This window comes from Strongylocentrotus purpuratus, unplaced genomic scaffold, assembly GCF_000002235.5.
Source record: "Strongylocentrotus purpuratus isolate Spur 01 unplaced genomic scaffold, Spur_5.0 spur5_scaffold_11, whole genome shotgun sequence".
Lineage (NCBI taxonomy): Eukaryota > Metazoa > Echinodermata > Echinoidea > Camarodonta > Strongylocentrotidae > Strongylocentrotus > Strongylocentrotus purpuratus.
Window position 1 is genome coordinate 2,411,927 of NW_022145596.1, and position 19,219 is coordinate 2,431,145.

Genomic DNA, 19,219 nt, shown 5'->3' on the forward strand with positions numbered 1-19,219 from the left:
GTCTGTTTGTTTGTTTGTATGAATGTTTTGTATTTTGTTTATTTCAACTTCATTGATGTAACCTTGATTTAAAAAAAAAAAATATGTGCTTTTGAATTTTAAGCAAATAAACATGAAATGAAAAATTACACATATTTTTGTCAAGGATTCTACATAATGAAACAAAAACATATCATAGAGTTTGATAAATAATCATGATCTGAAGCTGAAACTGGCTCAACACCGTACTCAAACACACACAAAGAAAATCAGAAACTAGTTAAGTACAAGTGTACTACATGAATACAATAGGATTTACCTGTACTTTCCATTTCAAATGCTTTCCAATGCCAGATAAACCTCACTACTCTGGAAGATTTGTAGCAAATTTCTTTTGATGACCTAAAAGAACTTAATTTTTTCATCTTTCATTTTAATTCTATGTCAACTTTATGCATGTATATACACAATAATTGCCCGTACAATAATATGATATATATACCTATACACAGTGGAAGACCATGATCAATAACATAATATAATTAATAGCACCATTATCATCATCATCTTTTCCAGATATATAACATACAATTGGTTGCAATAATGCATTTTGAGGAAACCTTTATGATCCAACCCCATTTACAATTATATGCTTATTTGTTCACTTCCTTTTATACCATGTATTGTTTGTACATATGTCATGCTTTTCAACTCAACTCTTATTTCAAATTTTATTGTCCAATTATTGGAAATTCGTTTCGTTTGCATGTCAATACAAAATTACAGATTATAAAGATCAATAAGATACAAATGGATACAGAATAGTACATTTGACTTGAACATAGTAACACTAAATGCGACAGTTCAAAATGCAGACTCTTTATACATGTGTTCTAAAAAGAAGATGAAGAAATGAATTCAAATTCAGTTGAATTAAATCCTGGAAGCTTCAAGTTCTCCTAAAGACATTCTTCATAATCTCCACCTCCTAGTACTTAGCCGCCCAGTTTATTTGATGTCTCAGAGTTTCTCCATTTATGTAACGTTGGTAGTTATCAGCAAAAAGCCCCGTTATCTAGAAATCAAACACACAATGAAATAATTTTTAAATAAATACATGAGCTTTTAAAGCGGTCTGTTGTCTTCAATTCAAACAGTACAGTAAATATTTTCCATACCCGACTCCCTCTTAGCAAGTAATTCCTACTTTTTCAAAGGGTATTGAAATTGAAATATACGTCAATGTTCTTTCTTGAAATAACATAGTTTAGTACAAGATTAATTTCTAATTAGAGATTAGAAATGTTAGATTATATGAGGCTTTTCAAGATTATCTCTTTCTTTGACATGTCCTTGAGCTTTTGCTCTGGACCCCTCTCCATCTTCCAGATGATTCCAACAGGTTTAAAGCCTATCTGCACTAGTTTGGCCAGGAGGGATTATACCCCCCTGCCTGCATGGTCACCGACAGGTGGTCATCTCATCAAATCAGCTCTCAATTTAACATACATAGGGGACCAACGGGTACCCCTTAGTCATTGTTTGCCATATAGAGGGCGCAAGTAGCTACAAGTACAGCAGTCCCGCGTAAAGAATGTCCGGCATAGATAAAACTAAAAAAGTGTCTTGTTATTATTACTGCCTGCCCAATTATAAGTAGTATGCTCCCTCACATGATATCTGAAAGGGATTAAAGGTAAAGACCAGTTTTGAAAATGCCCCCCTCTCAAAAAAATGAAATGGAAGCTCTTATTACCAATCATGTGAAAGAATATGTTTTGACTAATACGTGATGATAAAAATTTTGCCGGGAAACCGCCTACTAATTGATATATTTGTTAAATTATCATATCGATCTGGCCTGGATAAATATATTGCGAATGCACTTCAACATTGAACATTTATGCATATATTTTTTGTTGTTGCAAATTTAGGTTAAAGTACTGCCATCCAACCCTGTGAAGGCAATATTTAAACAATATTGAATGGATATTTTGCACCCAAACCCTTGAACCGCAATTTTACCACTACCGGTCTATATCATTAAACACAATGAATAGAGATTGGCAGTGAAAGGGTTTATAATACGAACCTCTGGCGCATGGGTCTGAGCAGAAACATGTGGAGTTATGGTGACCTGTAGGAAAGTTGAGTAATTGAAACAAATACGGAAAGATAAGGACTGAGTGGCTTATAGTTTTCTTCTTTTATGGGGAAAATACAACGACACAGTGATACATTTTTTAAAATTTAACCTCTTTTTAAGAATAAACATGTATTAAAACAATGATCAATTCTCTGTTTGTCGTTTAACTGCACCCATTATTTTCTCACATTTGAAATCTGCTATTCCTCACCCAAAAGAATCCTCTTGTGTCCTTTCTTACTTTCTTCCCCCTTCTCTTCCTTCTTCACATTTCTTTTTCTCTTTGTTCTTCTTTTGCTTCTCTTTCTCCTTAATCTTCATCTCATTCACTTTCCTTTTCTTCTACTTTCCTTCATCTTCTTCTTGTCCCTCTTTTCCTCCTCATTCTTCTTCTTTGTCATCTCCTCTTTTTTCTCCTTCATCATCACTTATGTAACATTCTATTCTATTCTATTTTGCATTTATAACAATTATCTGTCTTCCTAACTCTCTACCATGATATACACACCTCTGGCATAGTCCAAATTGGACTCTCCTTGGGGAGAGGTTCTGGTTTGTAAACATCAAGTACTGCATGACATATCCATCCTTCCCTGATTGCAAATGCAACAAAACAAAAATCATTTATATATGTAGATTATTGTATATATTTTCATTTGGAGTAATTGATCATTACAAGGAAAATTAATCATACTGCATGTCTACCAAAAGCTAGGTCCTGAATCATACTCTTTAACATAGGATGCAAAAATTAATGTAGTTTGCTCAGCATTGTGAGCATCTGTAAAATGGCGCCTAGCTGGAATGCTCACCAGGGAGTGGACATAGTGCACACATTGTGTGCGGGTAAGCCTGAATCCGATGAACGGGGTAATAATATATCTGTAAAGCGCTTAGAGACATCATTGATGTATTAAACGATATATAAAAGCATAATATTGTTATAAAGTTAAAGCCATTCTACCCCTTGGAAGATAAAAAGTTGCAAACAATCTCAGTTGTTAGAGCAAGAAGGTCTATATGATTCTAGAGGACACAGCCCACCCTACTTGTCAATGTCATAAAGAGGAAATGTATGAATTCAAGGTCAAGAAAGCTGAATTATGATGACTCAAGATCACCTTTAAAGCCTGTCTGTAGTAGTTTAGCCAGGAGGGATTAGACCTCTCTGCAAGGTCACTGACAGGTGGTTGTCTGTATATCTTTGTTTGAATAATCAGGACATTTCAAAATCTCTTCTCTTACTACTTAAAAACAAAGAATTATAACAATCACACTTCTGTGTCTAAGAGATAACTCTAATTACAGTAAAAGTCATGTGCTTTCAAGCTATAAAGTCAAGAATGTTTCTACTCACTTGATAGCATTGATAAGACTTGCTTCATCAATTACATCTCCTCTGCCAACATTTATGAAGACAGGTTTCTATGGTAGAGAAATATCAATGAATTAAAATCAATACGCATATTAAACATTCTGGCATGAAACTTGAGTTATATACAGTGTTGGTTAAAGTCATGAATTTCAAGATAACATGCCTCTGCTGGTGCTGCTAGTTAGGCTGAGACCAAATCAATAACCTCCTTCCGGCTTCGATAATTTTGGCAAGCCGTAAAGAGGGCAATATGGGTTGGGGTTCTCCGTCCGACCAGTACGTTTTCTCCTAAGTATCATCCTAAAGAATTATAAGTTTTGTCCCTATTTTGGAATATATCAAGATAAAATGAACCTATACAATTTTGGCAACAATTCCATTTGTGTGAGAAGGGGTTAGAGAAATTTATTTTTCGGTTTCATTCTTCTTAAAAGCCACTGCAGGGATTTGCACTGTGAATTCTCAAAACTTGTAAAATGGTCAAAATGTAAAATATTGAAAACTTTCCTTAAAATATGGTGGCAAAATATTATAATTATTTGAAAAATTGCTGTCATTTTTCTTTTCAAACTTGAATTTTGCAACTGTCAGTGTTTTATTCATCCCGTATGTTGTGTACACAATGGGGGCTTCAATTGTTACTCATAGATCGAGAGCAAATGACAGTGTCTTTGATCTGAAATTTTGCACATACTTTAATAAACTCGTCTTGCTGCTACAGATTAATTTCTAAGGGTGATTAAAATAAACAGGATTATTTTCCTCTGTAAAACAGTTCACCACTAACATACCTTTTTACAATGAGAGAGTGTGTTTCCTGAAAAGAATCCCATGGTTTGCTCAGTGCTTGGAAGAACATTTACAATAAAATCAGCCTCTTCAAGAACATAGGGAAGCTCTTCGGTTAACCTGAAAGATAACAGGGAAAATATCAATCAGAGGTTGAATTCGAATACTACAATAGAAATAATAAGATCAGCATCAGTCTTACATTGCATGCAGATACAAAATGAATTAGTAAGGCTGCAAATTAGCGGGAAGGGCATTGGGGCGTCCCATCTTGTTCTTCTCATGTTCTTCGACCCCCCCCCCTCTCTCTCTCTCTCTTTGTCTCTCTCTGTCTCTGTCTCTCTTCTTTTCTTAAACCCTATATCTTTTCCTTTTATCCAGTATGATTAGGAGAATGTACTCTCCTCAGCAACATGTAGCTACGCCATGGTCTACACAGTACATCTCCTACAAAGGAACTCACACTGCAAGAACTCAAGATTTTGTACTAACCTGTATTCATCAAATGCAGCATTGCGTTGCTCCTTGGGTACGTCTCTCCTCACTAGTCCTATAACACGCATGTTGAAAGCCTTGCAAACTTTTCCAACTGATCAGAGAGAAGAAAAAACTAGATGGAATTTTGACTGCGTGCAGTCGAAAATGATGCCTCTGCCATAGAGCAATTTAAACAAGTTTGGAGTTTAAATCTCCAGTGGTTCTTGAGATATCATGATAACAATCTCAATGTATGGAATTTCATAAGTTGACCTCTGTGACCCTTGACCTTTGACCTACGTGCTCCAAAATCTGATCAGATTGTCTTCCTATGGTGATACACACTATCATTAAGTTTGAAGTTTAAATCTCCAGTGGTTCTTGAGATATTATGATATGGTGATACATACTATCATTAAGTTTGAAGTGAAAATTCTCCAGTGGTTCTTGAGATATCGCGATAACGATCTCAATGTATGGAATTTCATAAGTTGACCTCTGTGACCCTTGACCTTTGACCTACATGCTCCAAAATCTAATCAGATTGTCTTCCTATGGTGATACACACTATCATTAAGTTTGAAGTTTAAATCTCCAGTGGTTCTTGAGATATTATGATAACAATCTCAATGTATGGAATTTCATAAGTTGACCTCTGTGACCCTTGACCTTTGATCTACGTGTTCCAAAATCTAATCAGATCGTCTTCCTATGGTGATACATACTATCCTTAAGTTTGAAGTTTTTACATCTCCAGTGGTTCTTGAGATATCATGATAACAATCTCAATGTATGGAATTTCATAAGTTAACCTCTATGACCCTTGACCTTTGACCTTCGTGCTCCAAAATGTAATCAGATTGTTTTCCTATAAGTTTGAAGTTTAAATCTCCAGTGGTTCTTGAGATATCATGATAACAATCTCAATGTATGGAATTTCATAAGTTGACCTCTGTGACCCTTGACCTTTGACATACGTGCTCCAAAATCTAATCAGATCGTCTTCCTATGGTGATACATACTATCCTTAAAGGTATTACAAAGTTTTGGGAAATTTTGAAAAATGGGTGGATAGTGATTCTTTACAATTTTAATATATTTGGATGACCCTGTGGATGTATTAAACACACAAGAAATTTTAGCCCCTAAAACACTTCTGCTTTCGAGAAAAATTGAATATAAAGATTTACCGGTGCTCCCGGTAAATTTTGATGAATTTCAAATAGCTCCTACGGCCGTACAATGGTAGCTGCGACCATGGAAATCTCAGAGTATGTAGTTGTGGTATATAATTTCCGAACGAGAATAGCTAATCAGTCAATTTTAGTCAATAAACATTGTTTTATAGCTTAATTAATATCTTGACCTTGAGAGGGAGCTATTCAACACAAAGTGTTTATTATTTACAATTTCATAACTTTAGAGTCGATTTCGACCGCGACAACGATCACTGAATATTGAAGGATCGTATATGCTTCCAATATGTTAACTTGAACCAAATTCATGACCCCATACCAAAACTTTGTATTACCTTTAAGTTTGAAGTTTAAATCTCAAATGGTTCTTGAGATATCGTGCTAACAAACTCAATACAAGGAATTTCATAAGTTGATCTCTGTGACCTGTGACCTTTGACCTACGTACTCCAAAATCTAATCAGATCGTCTTCCTATGGTGATAAATACTATTCCCGAGTCTTAAGTTTAAATCTTAAATGGTTCTTGAGATATTGTGATAACGGTCAAACGGGACGGACGTACGTACGGACGTACGGACGGACAACCCGAAAACATGATGCCTCCGGCACCACCTTCGGTGGCGGAGGCATAAAAATACATCATCATGATATGATAACAATAATAATAATAACTAGATGAATTTGTCACATGGAAGACAAATGAGGTGGTCTGCCAGGCAGAGGCAGAGACAGAGGGAGACATAGCAAGAGAAGAAGAGAGAGGATAATAATAATAATAAAGTGCTTTATATCTCTAGTAAATAACAACACTATAGAAAAATAACAACACTATAGAAATGGTACAAATACCACTCATTCCCATTCAAGATTGTATAATTTGTCCCCTTATGATTCATTACCCTGGCATCAGTCTAGCTGCTATAATATAGCTTTTACACATTCCAGAAGCCAGTTTCTTCCTACAAATTATAAATAAACAACCATGTATCTGCTTCTACAGCATCTGACACAACCAGAGACTGACAAAATAAGGCTATGCTCAAGGTACAATGGAATGTCAATCAAGAACCTTACTCTCTGTTCCTATATCTCCAGCACCAATGACTGATATTGTCCTTCCCGCTAAGAGTTGATAACCCTTAGTAGCAGAGTATTCATCCAGGGCCCTGCATGGGAGACAGAATCATATCAAACTCAACACAAGCAACAAAGACAGTTCACCTGTACAATCAATCTGTTCTTGTTGAATATCATCTGCTATTTGGCTTGATCATGATCTTATAATCTGCCTCTTAACATGATTACAAGTTTTTTTTTCATATACATGTATGACCCTTTGATCTTTGACCTCATGACCCTAAAATCTACTCAGTTCATTGGCTCTACAAGATACATACATGTCCTGAGTTTTATGGTAATCTGTCAATTGGTTCTAATGATGTGATCACAAGCTATTTTTGCATACATAATGAGCCCTGTGACCTTTGACCTCATGACCCCAAAACCTAATCAGTTCATTGGCTCTGGAAGATACATACTTGACCTAAGTTTGGCAGGAATCCATCAATTTGTTCTTGAGATAACGTGATCACGAGAACGGGACGTACGGACAGACGAACAGAAAACATATTGCCTCCGTTATGAAAAGAGCACTTACCATTCTTTCTTTTGTTGAGCCTCCCAAAGAAACTTGAAAGATCTCTCATGAGCCAGGATATGACCTATGACATACTCAGCCATGTGAGTGCCAAACACACCAGCCAATCGGGTAAGGGTAAACTTAGGGGGCAGCAGAGCAGGGTCAATTTTATTGATGAAGGCGTCGACCCCTAAAAATAAAGAGGAAAGGGGAAGTTACATTTCTGTGCACAAGCTTCAATCTTCATTCACATTAGGCCATAAGAGCCATCTAGTTAAAGGAAGAGTGTCCATTTTGAAATATATACAATTATAATGACAAAATCATCTTTGTTTTATCAAAATCAGTTCAGAGACGGTTGACATATCCATAAATATAACCATTTTTAATATGTGTGGTGCCCCACAAATATTCTGTAATTTGGAACCAGCCGTTGAAAAACAAGAGAGCCCCTTACACGTTTTATTCCAGCCAACAAGGCTTTTTGTTTGCTTTTTTGTGTTGGTTATAATACCCACAACCAGCCGGCCCATGTATTGTTATTATTGATTAATTAAGGGCCACCGTGTTTTGGGGAAAGTGGAGCTGAATTGGTATGATCTTATTCAATCTTAATTTACACATTTTGGGTCTAAAATTACCTTCTTAGCAATTTTACGTTTTAAAAGGGCACTAGAAATGTCATAAATGAGAATAAGAGCAATAACCATGCACTTTGAAGGCATCTGCGGTCTTAAAAATGAACTCAACTATCCCTTTAAAGCATTTGTATTAACGTCTATTAAGATCAGTAAAAAAACTCAGGCTTTAGCCCAGATCTTAAAGGTACTATGTCCCTTTTGCAGCCAACCTCAAATGCTGTAGAACTTTGCAGGAATTATGAATATGTCATGTATGTCCTATCTGTGAAATTTAAACGTTAGCAGTGTCCTCATATTCAAATTATGCAAGGAAACCCGTTTACTTGTTAGACTTCACTGTCAGACACTATTGAGTGACTGACTGGCTTTTTTCTTCTTGGTAATAACATACATTAAAAGAGTTGTAAAGGGTACATGAGCATTTTGTCTACATCAATAACCCACTTCTTGTGATGGCCAAGATTAAACAGATTGAATCTTTGCGCAGCATAAAAATTGATGACCATTCGGTACAATTGTCTGAAAATCAAGACTATTACTTTTGGGCTCTATAGCCCTAAAGTCGATTTGACAACTAATAGTCGTTATTTTCCCACTTGAAGACATTTTCAAGCCCCACCTTTTTTAGGGAAGTTCTAAATTAGTATTATCTTACAAATGCAGTTGGAATTTAACTTTTTCATTTTTTGGGCCTGCAAATGGGACATAGTACCTTTAAAGTTAGGGTAAAATATCCAGCCAAAAGCTTTATCTAAACACAGTTGGTTGGCTAAATGTTTTATCTGATCCAAAAACTCCATATTTCTAACATAACTATTGAATTGAATACAGGCCCAGGCTATTTTCAACTGTTAAAGGGTAGAAACTCACCTGCCCATGTAGACTGAACCCATTTCACATTCTCTAAAGTTGTCATCAAAGCAGGGAGTCTCTCTGTATCCATCAGAACTATTTCTGCCTTGCGGAAACTCTCCACAGATTCATCTATCAAAGAGAGGAATAAAAAACATTGGGGAGATGGAGACAAAAAAAGAAAGAGAGAGTGAGAGAGAGAGAGAGTGGGAGGGAAGGAGGAGAGGAGGGGAGGAAGAGGTGAGGAAGATGGGAGGAGGGAAGGGAATATGAGGGTTAGGGGATGGGTGGTGAGAGGAGAAAAAGCGATACGAGAGAACATTATTTTTGAAAAATCTGTAAGATAAAAAGTAAGTTTGACAAAATGTTAGAAGTTTGTACATTGTTACCACATTCATTTTCATTGTAATGCAACCTTGGGATGGATATCTAGAAATTAGTCAATGGAAAGCCAAATGAATGTGGAATACAAATATTAAGGAATACAAAATATTTTTCCTTTAAAGCAAATTAAAACCTCATTTTCTGCATTCATCCAATTTATTTATAAAATAGCATATAAATGATACATGAATTGATATTATTGCAATTTATGACTTATAGCTTTCTGTTGATATATAAGGCATCTTTTCATTTTTCACTTTCGACAAGGCCGTCTTTAAAAGCAGTATTTGTACAACGTAACAACAAATTTGACTACCAGTATTTAAATCATAAAAAAGGGAAATCCAAATTCAAATTAATTTTTCTTGAAAACATTTCTGAAATAATAGTTTACTAAATTTAGCTTAAAATCATAGGTTAATACTATGTGAAAGGAGCAATAATACAATTGAATAAAGAAAAGCTTACCTGACAATGGTTCTTCATTTCGGTCGACGAAGGTACATCCTTCAAAGATCTTTGGACTAATGGTCTTAAGACACTCTTTGATACCCTTTGGACCTTCAGTACATTCACTATAGACGACCACAGACGGTGACCTCGCTAATGTAGACATCATGGATACCCTAGAAGCTGAGTAGAAGTTCCTTTGGGATGAATAAGATGAAGATTTTGAGAAGGATACCTTGATGCCGTGCCGTATTTGTGATGCCAATAACCCAACTGATTCAGGAAACATTCTGCAAAGAGAATCAATCGTTTAGAAAATAAAAAATGCTGAATGGAAGATATATTATAGAAGGCCCCATCTAAAAAACTCTAGTCAGTGGCGTTGCATGGGTCTAGATAACAAGACACTGCATGACAGGGGAGGGGCGGGGGTGTGATATGATATCATTTTATATCTACATGTATGTTCAACAAATGACCTATATCATATGCCCATGATTATTGCTACCGCAGATTGTAATGCGGCTTAACATACATCTAATAAATACAACAAGTTGTTCATATTTGAGTTCTACAAAATCCAGCCTCAAGAAGACTCTTATTATAAATCATAATTAGTGTACAACACTTTACATGGTGGCAGCGGTGCCAGGACTTTGCTAGACCATTTTGAGTGCAGGTGGAGCCCGGATTTGGATTTTATGGACAATTTAAGCACCGTTTACCGGCCAGGCCTAGGTTGGGATTTCGTTTACGCGCATCGACCCCCTGTGCTAATTTGGCTCGTGTGTATATGCGGTATGGAACTGACTAGCACGTACGAAAAATTACGCGCGCTAACCGCGGAGGAATTTTGAACGGAACAGTGTGAGTCGATTGTTTACATTGTGAATGACGGAAACTTCGCGATTTGAGCAAGTTAGTTTTCCTCTACAACGATTTTGGACTGATATTCCGCTGAGATGAATTTGAAACTGAGAAAGGTGAAGCTCTGAACAGGTCAGCGATATATTTGAGGGACGTTTGAGTACTGCAGAACACGACACTGATTATTTGGTGAGTCGCAAATATGAGATTTTAAACCCCATACGAACTGAGACCGAGTGAGCCTACCGTCCGATAGCACAGCACAGCACTGATCGAGAAGTGATTATTTGCCCTACATTCAGGACCAGCTTGATGCGGAGGCAGAACCAGAGCCTAGAGGCTCGCCAGGAGCAGAGCCTAGAGGCTCGCCAGGAGCAGAGCCTAGAGGCTCGTCAGGAGCAGAGCCTAGAGGCTCGACCGGGAACAGTACAGTACAGCTAGGGCGCTATACTCCCAGCCCTGCATTTTGGTTTGGAACTGAGCCACACGGACTCGGAGCTCATCGGGAGGATCGACGACGTCGCTGGAGCTGGACACCTCGATCGACACCTACATACTATAGACCTATATGAGAGTGAAACCTGGGAATACAGATCTCCATGGAATAAGATATGAACTTGAACTGAGAGACACTAGATTTTAATCAAGATTCAACATTTTGAAATAATGGACGCTTTGCTGAATTCATTATTTGCACATGTTTGAGTTGAATCACCAACCTGACCAGGATCATTTAATGTGAGTAAATCCATGGATAGTATTGAAGGACCGGCTTATATTTAATAGAGACATGGAAGAGTTGGACTGGCAAAGGAATAAATTGCTTTGGAATTGTATTATTGATGATGTTTGATGCGATGCAGTATAACGAATGCCATAGATATTTTGTCTCATTGCAGTATTGATAACACAGGATAGGGTGTGAATTTTAATGTAACCCTACTCCTATTTGTATATTAGGATAAGGCACACTATATGACCTTACTCCTTTATGTATAAGGCTGAATATGACTAGTAGTAGTTTTTTTTTTTATGTGACTTAGACTTCTAGGCTATATTAGATTTTATTGGCTGTTACAAAGTCACACACACAAACAAACAACATGGGAGAGATGACAGGAATCAACCCTCCCTGCATGGATTGGGCATCCAAAGATTTGCCGACTGAATTTAGAAATTTTCAATACTATTGTGAGTTGATATTTTCAGGGCCGCTTAACAAGAAGTCTGACCAAGAGAAATGTACATACATCCTGTTGTGGCTGGGTCAAGAGGGTATCAGGATTCACAAATCCTGGGGAAAGGACTTCAAGACCCCAGCTGAGGTCTTCGAAGCTTTCATAAAACATTTCGAACCAAAGACCAATTTCCGTCTGGCAAGATTTCAGCTGCAGAAATTGGCACAGGAACCAGCCGAAGCCATAGACGACTTCATGGCCAGATGCAAAATACAAGCACAAAAATGCAAGTTTGCGGACATTGAACTTGAAGGTCGCCTCATAGAACAGATCGTCATTGGCACCTCAAGCAAGAAGGTACAGCAAACATTGTTGGCCAAGGATGAGAAACTGACGTTAAATACAGCTTTGGACATCGCCAGAACCCAGGAGGCAACTGAGGCGGATATGAGACTCCTTCATGGTCAAGCCGTCAACGTTGATATGACGAAGCAACATATCCAAAGGAAGAAACAGTGCTCATTCTGTGGACTGAACCATCCACCGAGGAAGTGCCCTGCTTATGGCACCAAATGCAGAAACTGTGATAAAATGAATCACTGGGAGAAATGCTGCCGACTGAAGAAACAGGAACAAGAATCTAAACAGCAGTGGCAAAGGAAACAAGAAGCTACAAAGACATATCCGAAAAGGTCGCAAGCACAGAGATCAAAGAGACTCCATGAGATGAAAGAAGAGGAAGAAACAGAAGAAACTGACGACATGCGGTTTGAGACCATCTGTGTAGACCAGATCAGAAAGAACGAAGCCTTCGCTGTGATCGGAGTTGAGATCGGAAGAGGACCAGCAACCCTAAAAGCCAAAGTTGACACAGGATCTGAAGGGAACATTCTTCCATTACGCATTTATCAGAAGATGTACCCTGATCGCGTGGACTCTAATGGGGAACCTATCACAGGAAAGCTAAGAAAGTCACCGATAACGATAACAGGCTATGGTGAAAAGAGTGTTATTCCACAAGTAGGCCTACATACGCTGAGCTGTAACCACCAGGACAGACAAGCAAATGGAGAATTCTTTGTGGTGAAGACTCAAAGACCGGCCATCCTTGGACTTGAGTTGTGCCTGGATCTAGGATTAGTAGTCTTGAATTGCAGTCTGATGGAGAGCCATGATAGTCCCATCAAAGATAGAGAGCATTTGAAGACTTTGTATCCCGATAGATTTGATGGAATCGGAAAATTTGATGGGAAATACCACATCGTGATCGACAAAGATGCGGCTCCTGTGATACATGCAGTTCGACGATGCCCGATAGGCATAAAGGATGACATCAAGAAAGAACTTGATGAGATGGAGAGTCTTGAAGTGATAGAAAGTGTCACTAAGCCAACAGACTGGGTATCAAGCTTGGCATACACCAAGAAGCCCAATGGAAGATGGAGAATTTGCCTTGACCCAAAAGACTTAAATAAGGCAATCAAGAGAAGCCATATGCCGATGCCAACCATTGAAGAAGTCCGACACCAGTTTGAAGGAGCAACAGTGTTCAGTACCCTGGATGCCAGACATGGATATTGGGCTATACAGCTAGATGAAGAATCAAGCCATTTGACGACCTTCAATAGTCCCTTTGGTCGTTACCGTTTCAAAAGACTACCTTTTGGCTTGTGTGTTTCTCAGGACGTGTTCCAGCAACGAATGAATCAAATACTAGAGAAATGTCCTGGAGTCATAGGAATGGCCGATGACATAGCAGTCGTAGGAAAGACGGCAGTGGAACATGACGCCAACTTACACAATCTGATGCGCGTCGCAAAGGAGCATGGACTCGTCCTGAACTGGAACAAATGCCACATCAAGCAAGACCGAGTGAGATTCTATGGCCTTGTCTTCAGCAAAGATGTCGTGCAACCAGACCCACAGAAGACAGCAGCCATATCAGCCCTGAACGCACCACAGAACGTGACAGAACTCCGAGAGTTCCTAGGCATTGTGACCTACATGTCACCATTCATTCCAAGACTTGCCTCACTGACTGCACCACTTCGGGAACTTGTGAAGAAAGATGTGATATATAGCTGGACTGAATCACATCAGAAGGTGTTTGAGACCATCAAAGAGATGATCTGCAAGGAGACCACACTTGCTTACTTTGATCCAAAGAAACCTGTTGTCCTAGAAGTAGATGCATCGATGAAAGGCGTTGGAGCAGCCCTCACACAGGAAGGGAGACCAATAGCGTTTGCCTCAAAGTCCCTCACAGACACCGAGCAGCGATACGCTAACATTGAGAGAGAGATGCTAGCAGTTGTCTACGCATGTGAAAAGTTTCACACGTTCGTCTTCGGCAGAAGTTTCACTATCCTCTCAGATCACAAACCACTAGAGATGATCACTCTCAAGAACCTTGGAGCTGCACCCCCAAGACTACAAAGACTACTGCTCAGACTCCAAGGGTATGACATGACAGTGAAATATAAACCTGGAAAGGAGATGCTTCTGTCTGATGCCATGTCAAGACTCAATCCTCTGCCTCCTGAGTCTCCTGAAATGCACATGAAAGTTGACTTTGTAATGTTCTCAGACAAGAAGCTACTGGAGATCCGCACCGCAACATCAGAGGACTGTGAACTTTGCATCCTGAGAGATGTAATCCTAGAGGGATGGCCAGAAGAAAGGCGTAAACTTGACAAAAGCCTGATCAAATACTGGCCATACAGGGACGAGATGTCCATTGAAGACGGGATTATCCTGAAAGGTTCAAGAATTGTCATCCCCAAATGCCTGACAAAGGAATACCTGAACAAGCTACATGAGGGACATCAAGGCATCATCAAATGCCAACTGAGAGCAAAGAGCTGTATCTTCTGGAATGGCATAAATCAGGAGATCGAGATGATGGTACGGAAATGTTCTGTATGTCAAGAATATGGGAACTCCCTGCCATCAGAGACTCTGCAGCCACATGAAATTCCTGTCAGACCTTGGCAATTTGTCACAACTGACCTCTTCACACTTGATGGAAGAGAGTACCTTCTTGTTGCTGACGTATACTCAAAGTATCCAATTGTAAAGCAGTTACCACAGCAAGCAACAAGTAGTGCTGTCATCAGACTGCTTAAGGAAATCTTCTCTGAACAAGGAACCCCCGAGAGACTAATGAGCGACAATGGACCTCAATACAATAGTGCCATATTCGTAGAGTTTGCCAGAGACTGGAATTTCCAACATGTAACCTCAAGCCCGAGATATCCACAATCCAATGGATTTATAGAGAGGCAAGTACAAACTGTCAAGAACACCATGAAGAAAGCTAAGAGAGATAACATAGGCGTCAACAAGGCATTGCAATGCCTGAGAGCCACTCCATTGGACAGCCATCTACCATCTCCAGCAGAGCTGTTACTGGGGAGGAAGATCCAAACCAACATACCGACCAGAATTCGGAACCAGTCACCCCAAAAGGATGACATCTACCAGAGACTGCAGACCAGGCAGGATGACCAGAAGAAATACTTTGACGACAAGCACGCTACCAACCTTCCCCCACTACACAAAGGACAAGAAGTCAGAATCCAAAATCAAGAGACTGGTAGATGGGACAGAGGAAAGATCACAAACAGGAGACCAGAACCAAGGTCATATGAAGTAGAGACATCATCAGGTTACACTCTGCGACGAAATCGTAGGCACATCAAACCAACCCAAGAGAGGGACAGCATGGAACAAAACCGTCAACATGCTAGTGATAGACATACTGATGTACACGACCAGCAGAATGCACAAACAGAACAAACACAAAGCAAACCAGACACACCATCGAATCACCACCAACCATACACCACCAGATCAGGTCGTACTATTAAGAAACCAGAGAGATACGATATGTAAAATATTGATATGGTTGGAGATAATTCAAATAATAGTTGTCTTTTGCTTTCTTTAACAATGTTTACAAGGTTTTGAGTAGTTAGATTTAAAGAGACATATTGAATATGTCATGTTTTGTTTATTAATTAAGTTTATTGCATTATAAAGCAAGATGATAACTGAAGTCTGATCAAAACATTTTAGATAAATAAGCAAACAATTCGCATTCAAATGAAAAACAAATGTGATAGAATTTTCAAATTGTTTTTGGTGAAAAAAAAACAACAAACAAACAAAGAAAGGGACGAAATTGTAAGTTCATATTAGCACAAGTTTAATTTCTTAAGCAAAGAATTTTAAAAAGATATTTTAAACAGTATGGATCTAAATATGAAATTAAGTTTTCATTGAGAAGAGGGATTGTGATATGATATCATTTTATATCTACATGTATGTTCAACAAATGACCTATATCATATGCCCATGATTATTGCTACCGCAGATTGTAATGCGGCTTAACATACATCTAATAAATACAACAAGTTGTTCATATTTGAGTTCTACAAAATCCAGCCTCAAGAAGACTCTTATTATAAATCATAATTAGTGTACAACACTTTACAGGGGGTATTTTCCCCTAGGGGTTGGTGTGGAAAGGGGTTGTCTTCTATTCATGTTCCCTTTTTTCTTCCCTCTTTTTATTTTTCATTTCTCTCTCTCTCTCTCTCTTTCTTTTTGCCATTTAATTTGGGTGAGTGCTGAACTGCTGATCATGTCTTCAGGTCGGCTTTGTGTTCGCACAATGGAATAATTAGAGATTTTCAGAAAATTGAGGTACTTATCTGGACGTTAATTTGCAAACATTCAAATGATTCAATACTATAGATTTGTAGAAAGGTAGTATTTTTTGGGGAGAACCTGTGACTAGCTTGCATAATATAAGGAAAAGTCCGCGAAAATAGGGCACTTCATGCAAATTTGCACGTAATGTGCTCATCAAAACAGGTACAAAATATGACTAAATAGACCTAGGCTACAGTCTATTTAGTCATATTTTGGACATGTTTTAGGCAAAAAGAGGGTCATTTTCAACTCTGACATTATAATGATCATGCATTCTCCCTAATTTAAATATGAATTAAGTGACAAGAATGAGCTATAGAGGGCATATATGCCATGCACCCCAGCTAGTGGCATATATATCCATACAACTCACTGAGTCTAGCAGACTTAGCGCTAGCAATACGTAGCAGGCTAGCTCTATATACCTCTGCATCTGGTACACAAGTTAGGAAAATAAAATGAAATAAAATGTAGATTACTAATATTAAAACAGGGAAGATTATAAAAAGTAGTCGAAGTCAAACTTGTCTGAGACTGAGCCGAGTCATCTAATGACCACCCATCTACATGCATTATAATCACATTTCTGCTCCTAGCTTGGCATGGCAAGGGTGACCTTTATAGACAGATTTACTGTACCATCAGCCAGCCACAGACTTCAGAAGTTCACTCATGCACACTCACAGTCAATAGTCAATTCATTGTACATGCATACAGAGCGTTTTATTATACCCCCCAAAAGCGCAAATATCCCTGGGCAGCACGCCCCGCCCCCCTGCGTGCTGCGCTGGCGCTGGAGACCAACGGATGCTAGTATCTTGCTCGCATGACGTTTACCTTTCTCATGAGTTTCCTATTCTGATAATAAGCTTCTTAAAAATACAAATGCTACAGGTTTAACTGGCTTCTTAATAACCAGCTGTGGCGATATCCACTTCCATACGAACCGTAATACTAGTGCTCCACAGCCCAGGTACACATGCATGCGGCCCGGATGCGGCCTCGGGATTAATACGGGTCGCTCACCAATCTTCGATCGACTTACCGGTATACTAGCGCAACATTGCGTAATCGTCTCACGTGTACGTTTATATAAACAACGTTGATTTTCATGATCAAATGCGGTCCGTCCCGCATTTATTTTACATCAAGAAATAAAAACATGGAAGTAGGGTAACATCTTGAAACAACAACAACAACAACAACAGTACATGAATTAGGCAAGAATCAATTACAAAACATATAGATCTAGAGGGTCAATGAGTTGCCTGCCACTAAACTAAGCACACCTTAAAGAGACCGTCAGTACTACTGGGCCAGAAGGGATTGGACCAGTACCACACAGCAGGAGGTCACTGACAGGTGGCTATCTCATTAACTCAGCTCTCTACTATAACATAAGAAAAAGAGGATCATCGGGGACCAATTACAGGCACCGACTGGGGAAGTTTTCTATATAGAGGGAGCAAGTAGCTACAAGTAGGACAGTGGGGCTTTAATTCCTTCACTTCAATTCAATTCAAAATGGTTTATTTCAAATAAAACTTTCATCGCGGTGTTTAGCCGAATTACAAAAGTTTACAAACAAAATTAATAACACATAATGTAATATATAACAAAGCAATTATATTGAATTTGTAAAATAAATCAGTATAAATACGAGAAATATAGCTTATTGCAACATATGGAAACATAAAATAGAAAGAAATCTGAATTAAATAGCACTGAAATCATGTGAAAGAAGGACTAAAGTAAGCAATAATTAAGCGGTAAACGGAGCAAGTGTACGTGGTGGAAAAATCGAGAGTAAAACTGACTGACTGACTGACTGACTGTAACTTATTGAAATTAAGAGTGGGGTAGATTTACAGAGGAAGAGTGTTAAAAGGCTGAGAGGGAAAAGATATAGGAAGTTGTAGTAGAAAGCGACAATGGACAATTCATATAGGATACGGAAGAGAAGGGAAAGGAAGAAGAAGAAGAAGAAGAAGTGGAAGAAATGGAAGGAGGGAAGAAAAGAGGAAAAACAAGTAGAAGAAAGAGAAGATAAAGATAAAAGAGTTAAAAGAGCAAAAGAACAAAACAATGTGGAAATATACAACCATGCCTAAAGTAGACAAGAGATGGTGGTGAAGAGGGATGATAAGCTATAGTCACATGACGACAGATTCAGTTAAATTCAATTAAGTTCAATTCAATATGGTAAAACTAGGCTAAAGTGGAGTAAAACAAATTCTTTAAAAATCATGAAACAAATACAATACTTAATTGGTATGAGTGTATAAAAAGGCAAAGGCAAGGCAATCAAATCAAAGAACGAAGGAAGAAGAAGAAGGAGAAGGGAAAGAAAAAAGGAAAAGGAGAAAATAAGTTTAGAAATAAGGAAAAGAAGAAATGAGGGGTGTCAAAGAAGAACAAAGCAAAACAAAGCAAAAAGGTGATGAAATTACCGAGCCTGAATGGTACAAGTTCATAGTTTATTTGAATCATTTTATCATAAGTGTGTCAGAGGTGTTTAAAAAACAAAT

The 19,219-nt window shown here is 38.3% G+C and overlaps 1 protein-coding gene across 3 annotated transcripts; it reads right to left on the bottom strand.

Moving 5' to 3' along the window:
• Positions 1-665: 665 nt before the first annotated feature.
• Positions 666-17,735, bottom strand: LOC757055 (uncharacterized protein in proB 3'region). 3 transcript variants are annotated; one of them, XM_001197321.4, is made up of 11 exons: positions 17,639-17,735; positions 9,949-10,220; positions 9,115-9,228; positions 7,622-7,793; positions 7,039-7,130; positions 4,782-4,878; positions 4,292-4,409; positions 3,483-3,550; positions 2,634-2,718; positions 2,072-2,116; positions 666-1,054 (listed from the first exon to the last, which is right to left on the bottom strand). In XM_001197321.4, exons 1-11 carry the CDS (start codon positions 17,674-17,676, stop codon positions 968-970), a joined length of 1,188 nt encoding a protein of 395 aa, XP_001197321.3. In that variant the 5' UTR covers positions 17,677-17,735; the 3' UTR covers positions 666-967. The 3 variants fall into 3 exon arrangements, with proteins under 3 accessions (XP_001197321.3, XP_030836209.1, XP_030836208.1); XM_030980349.1 differs by having other exon boundaries at positions 17,608-17,671; XM_030980348.1 differs by having other exon boundaries at positions 17,529-17,639.
• Between the last annotated feature and the right edge of the window lie 1,484 nt (positions 17,736-19,219).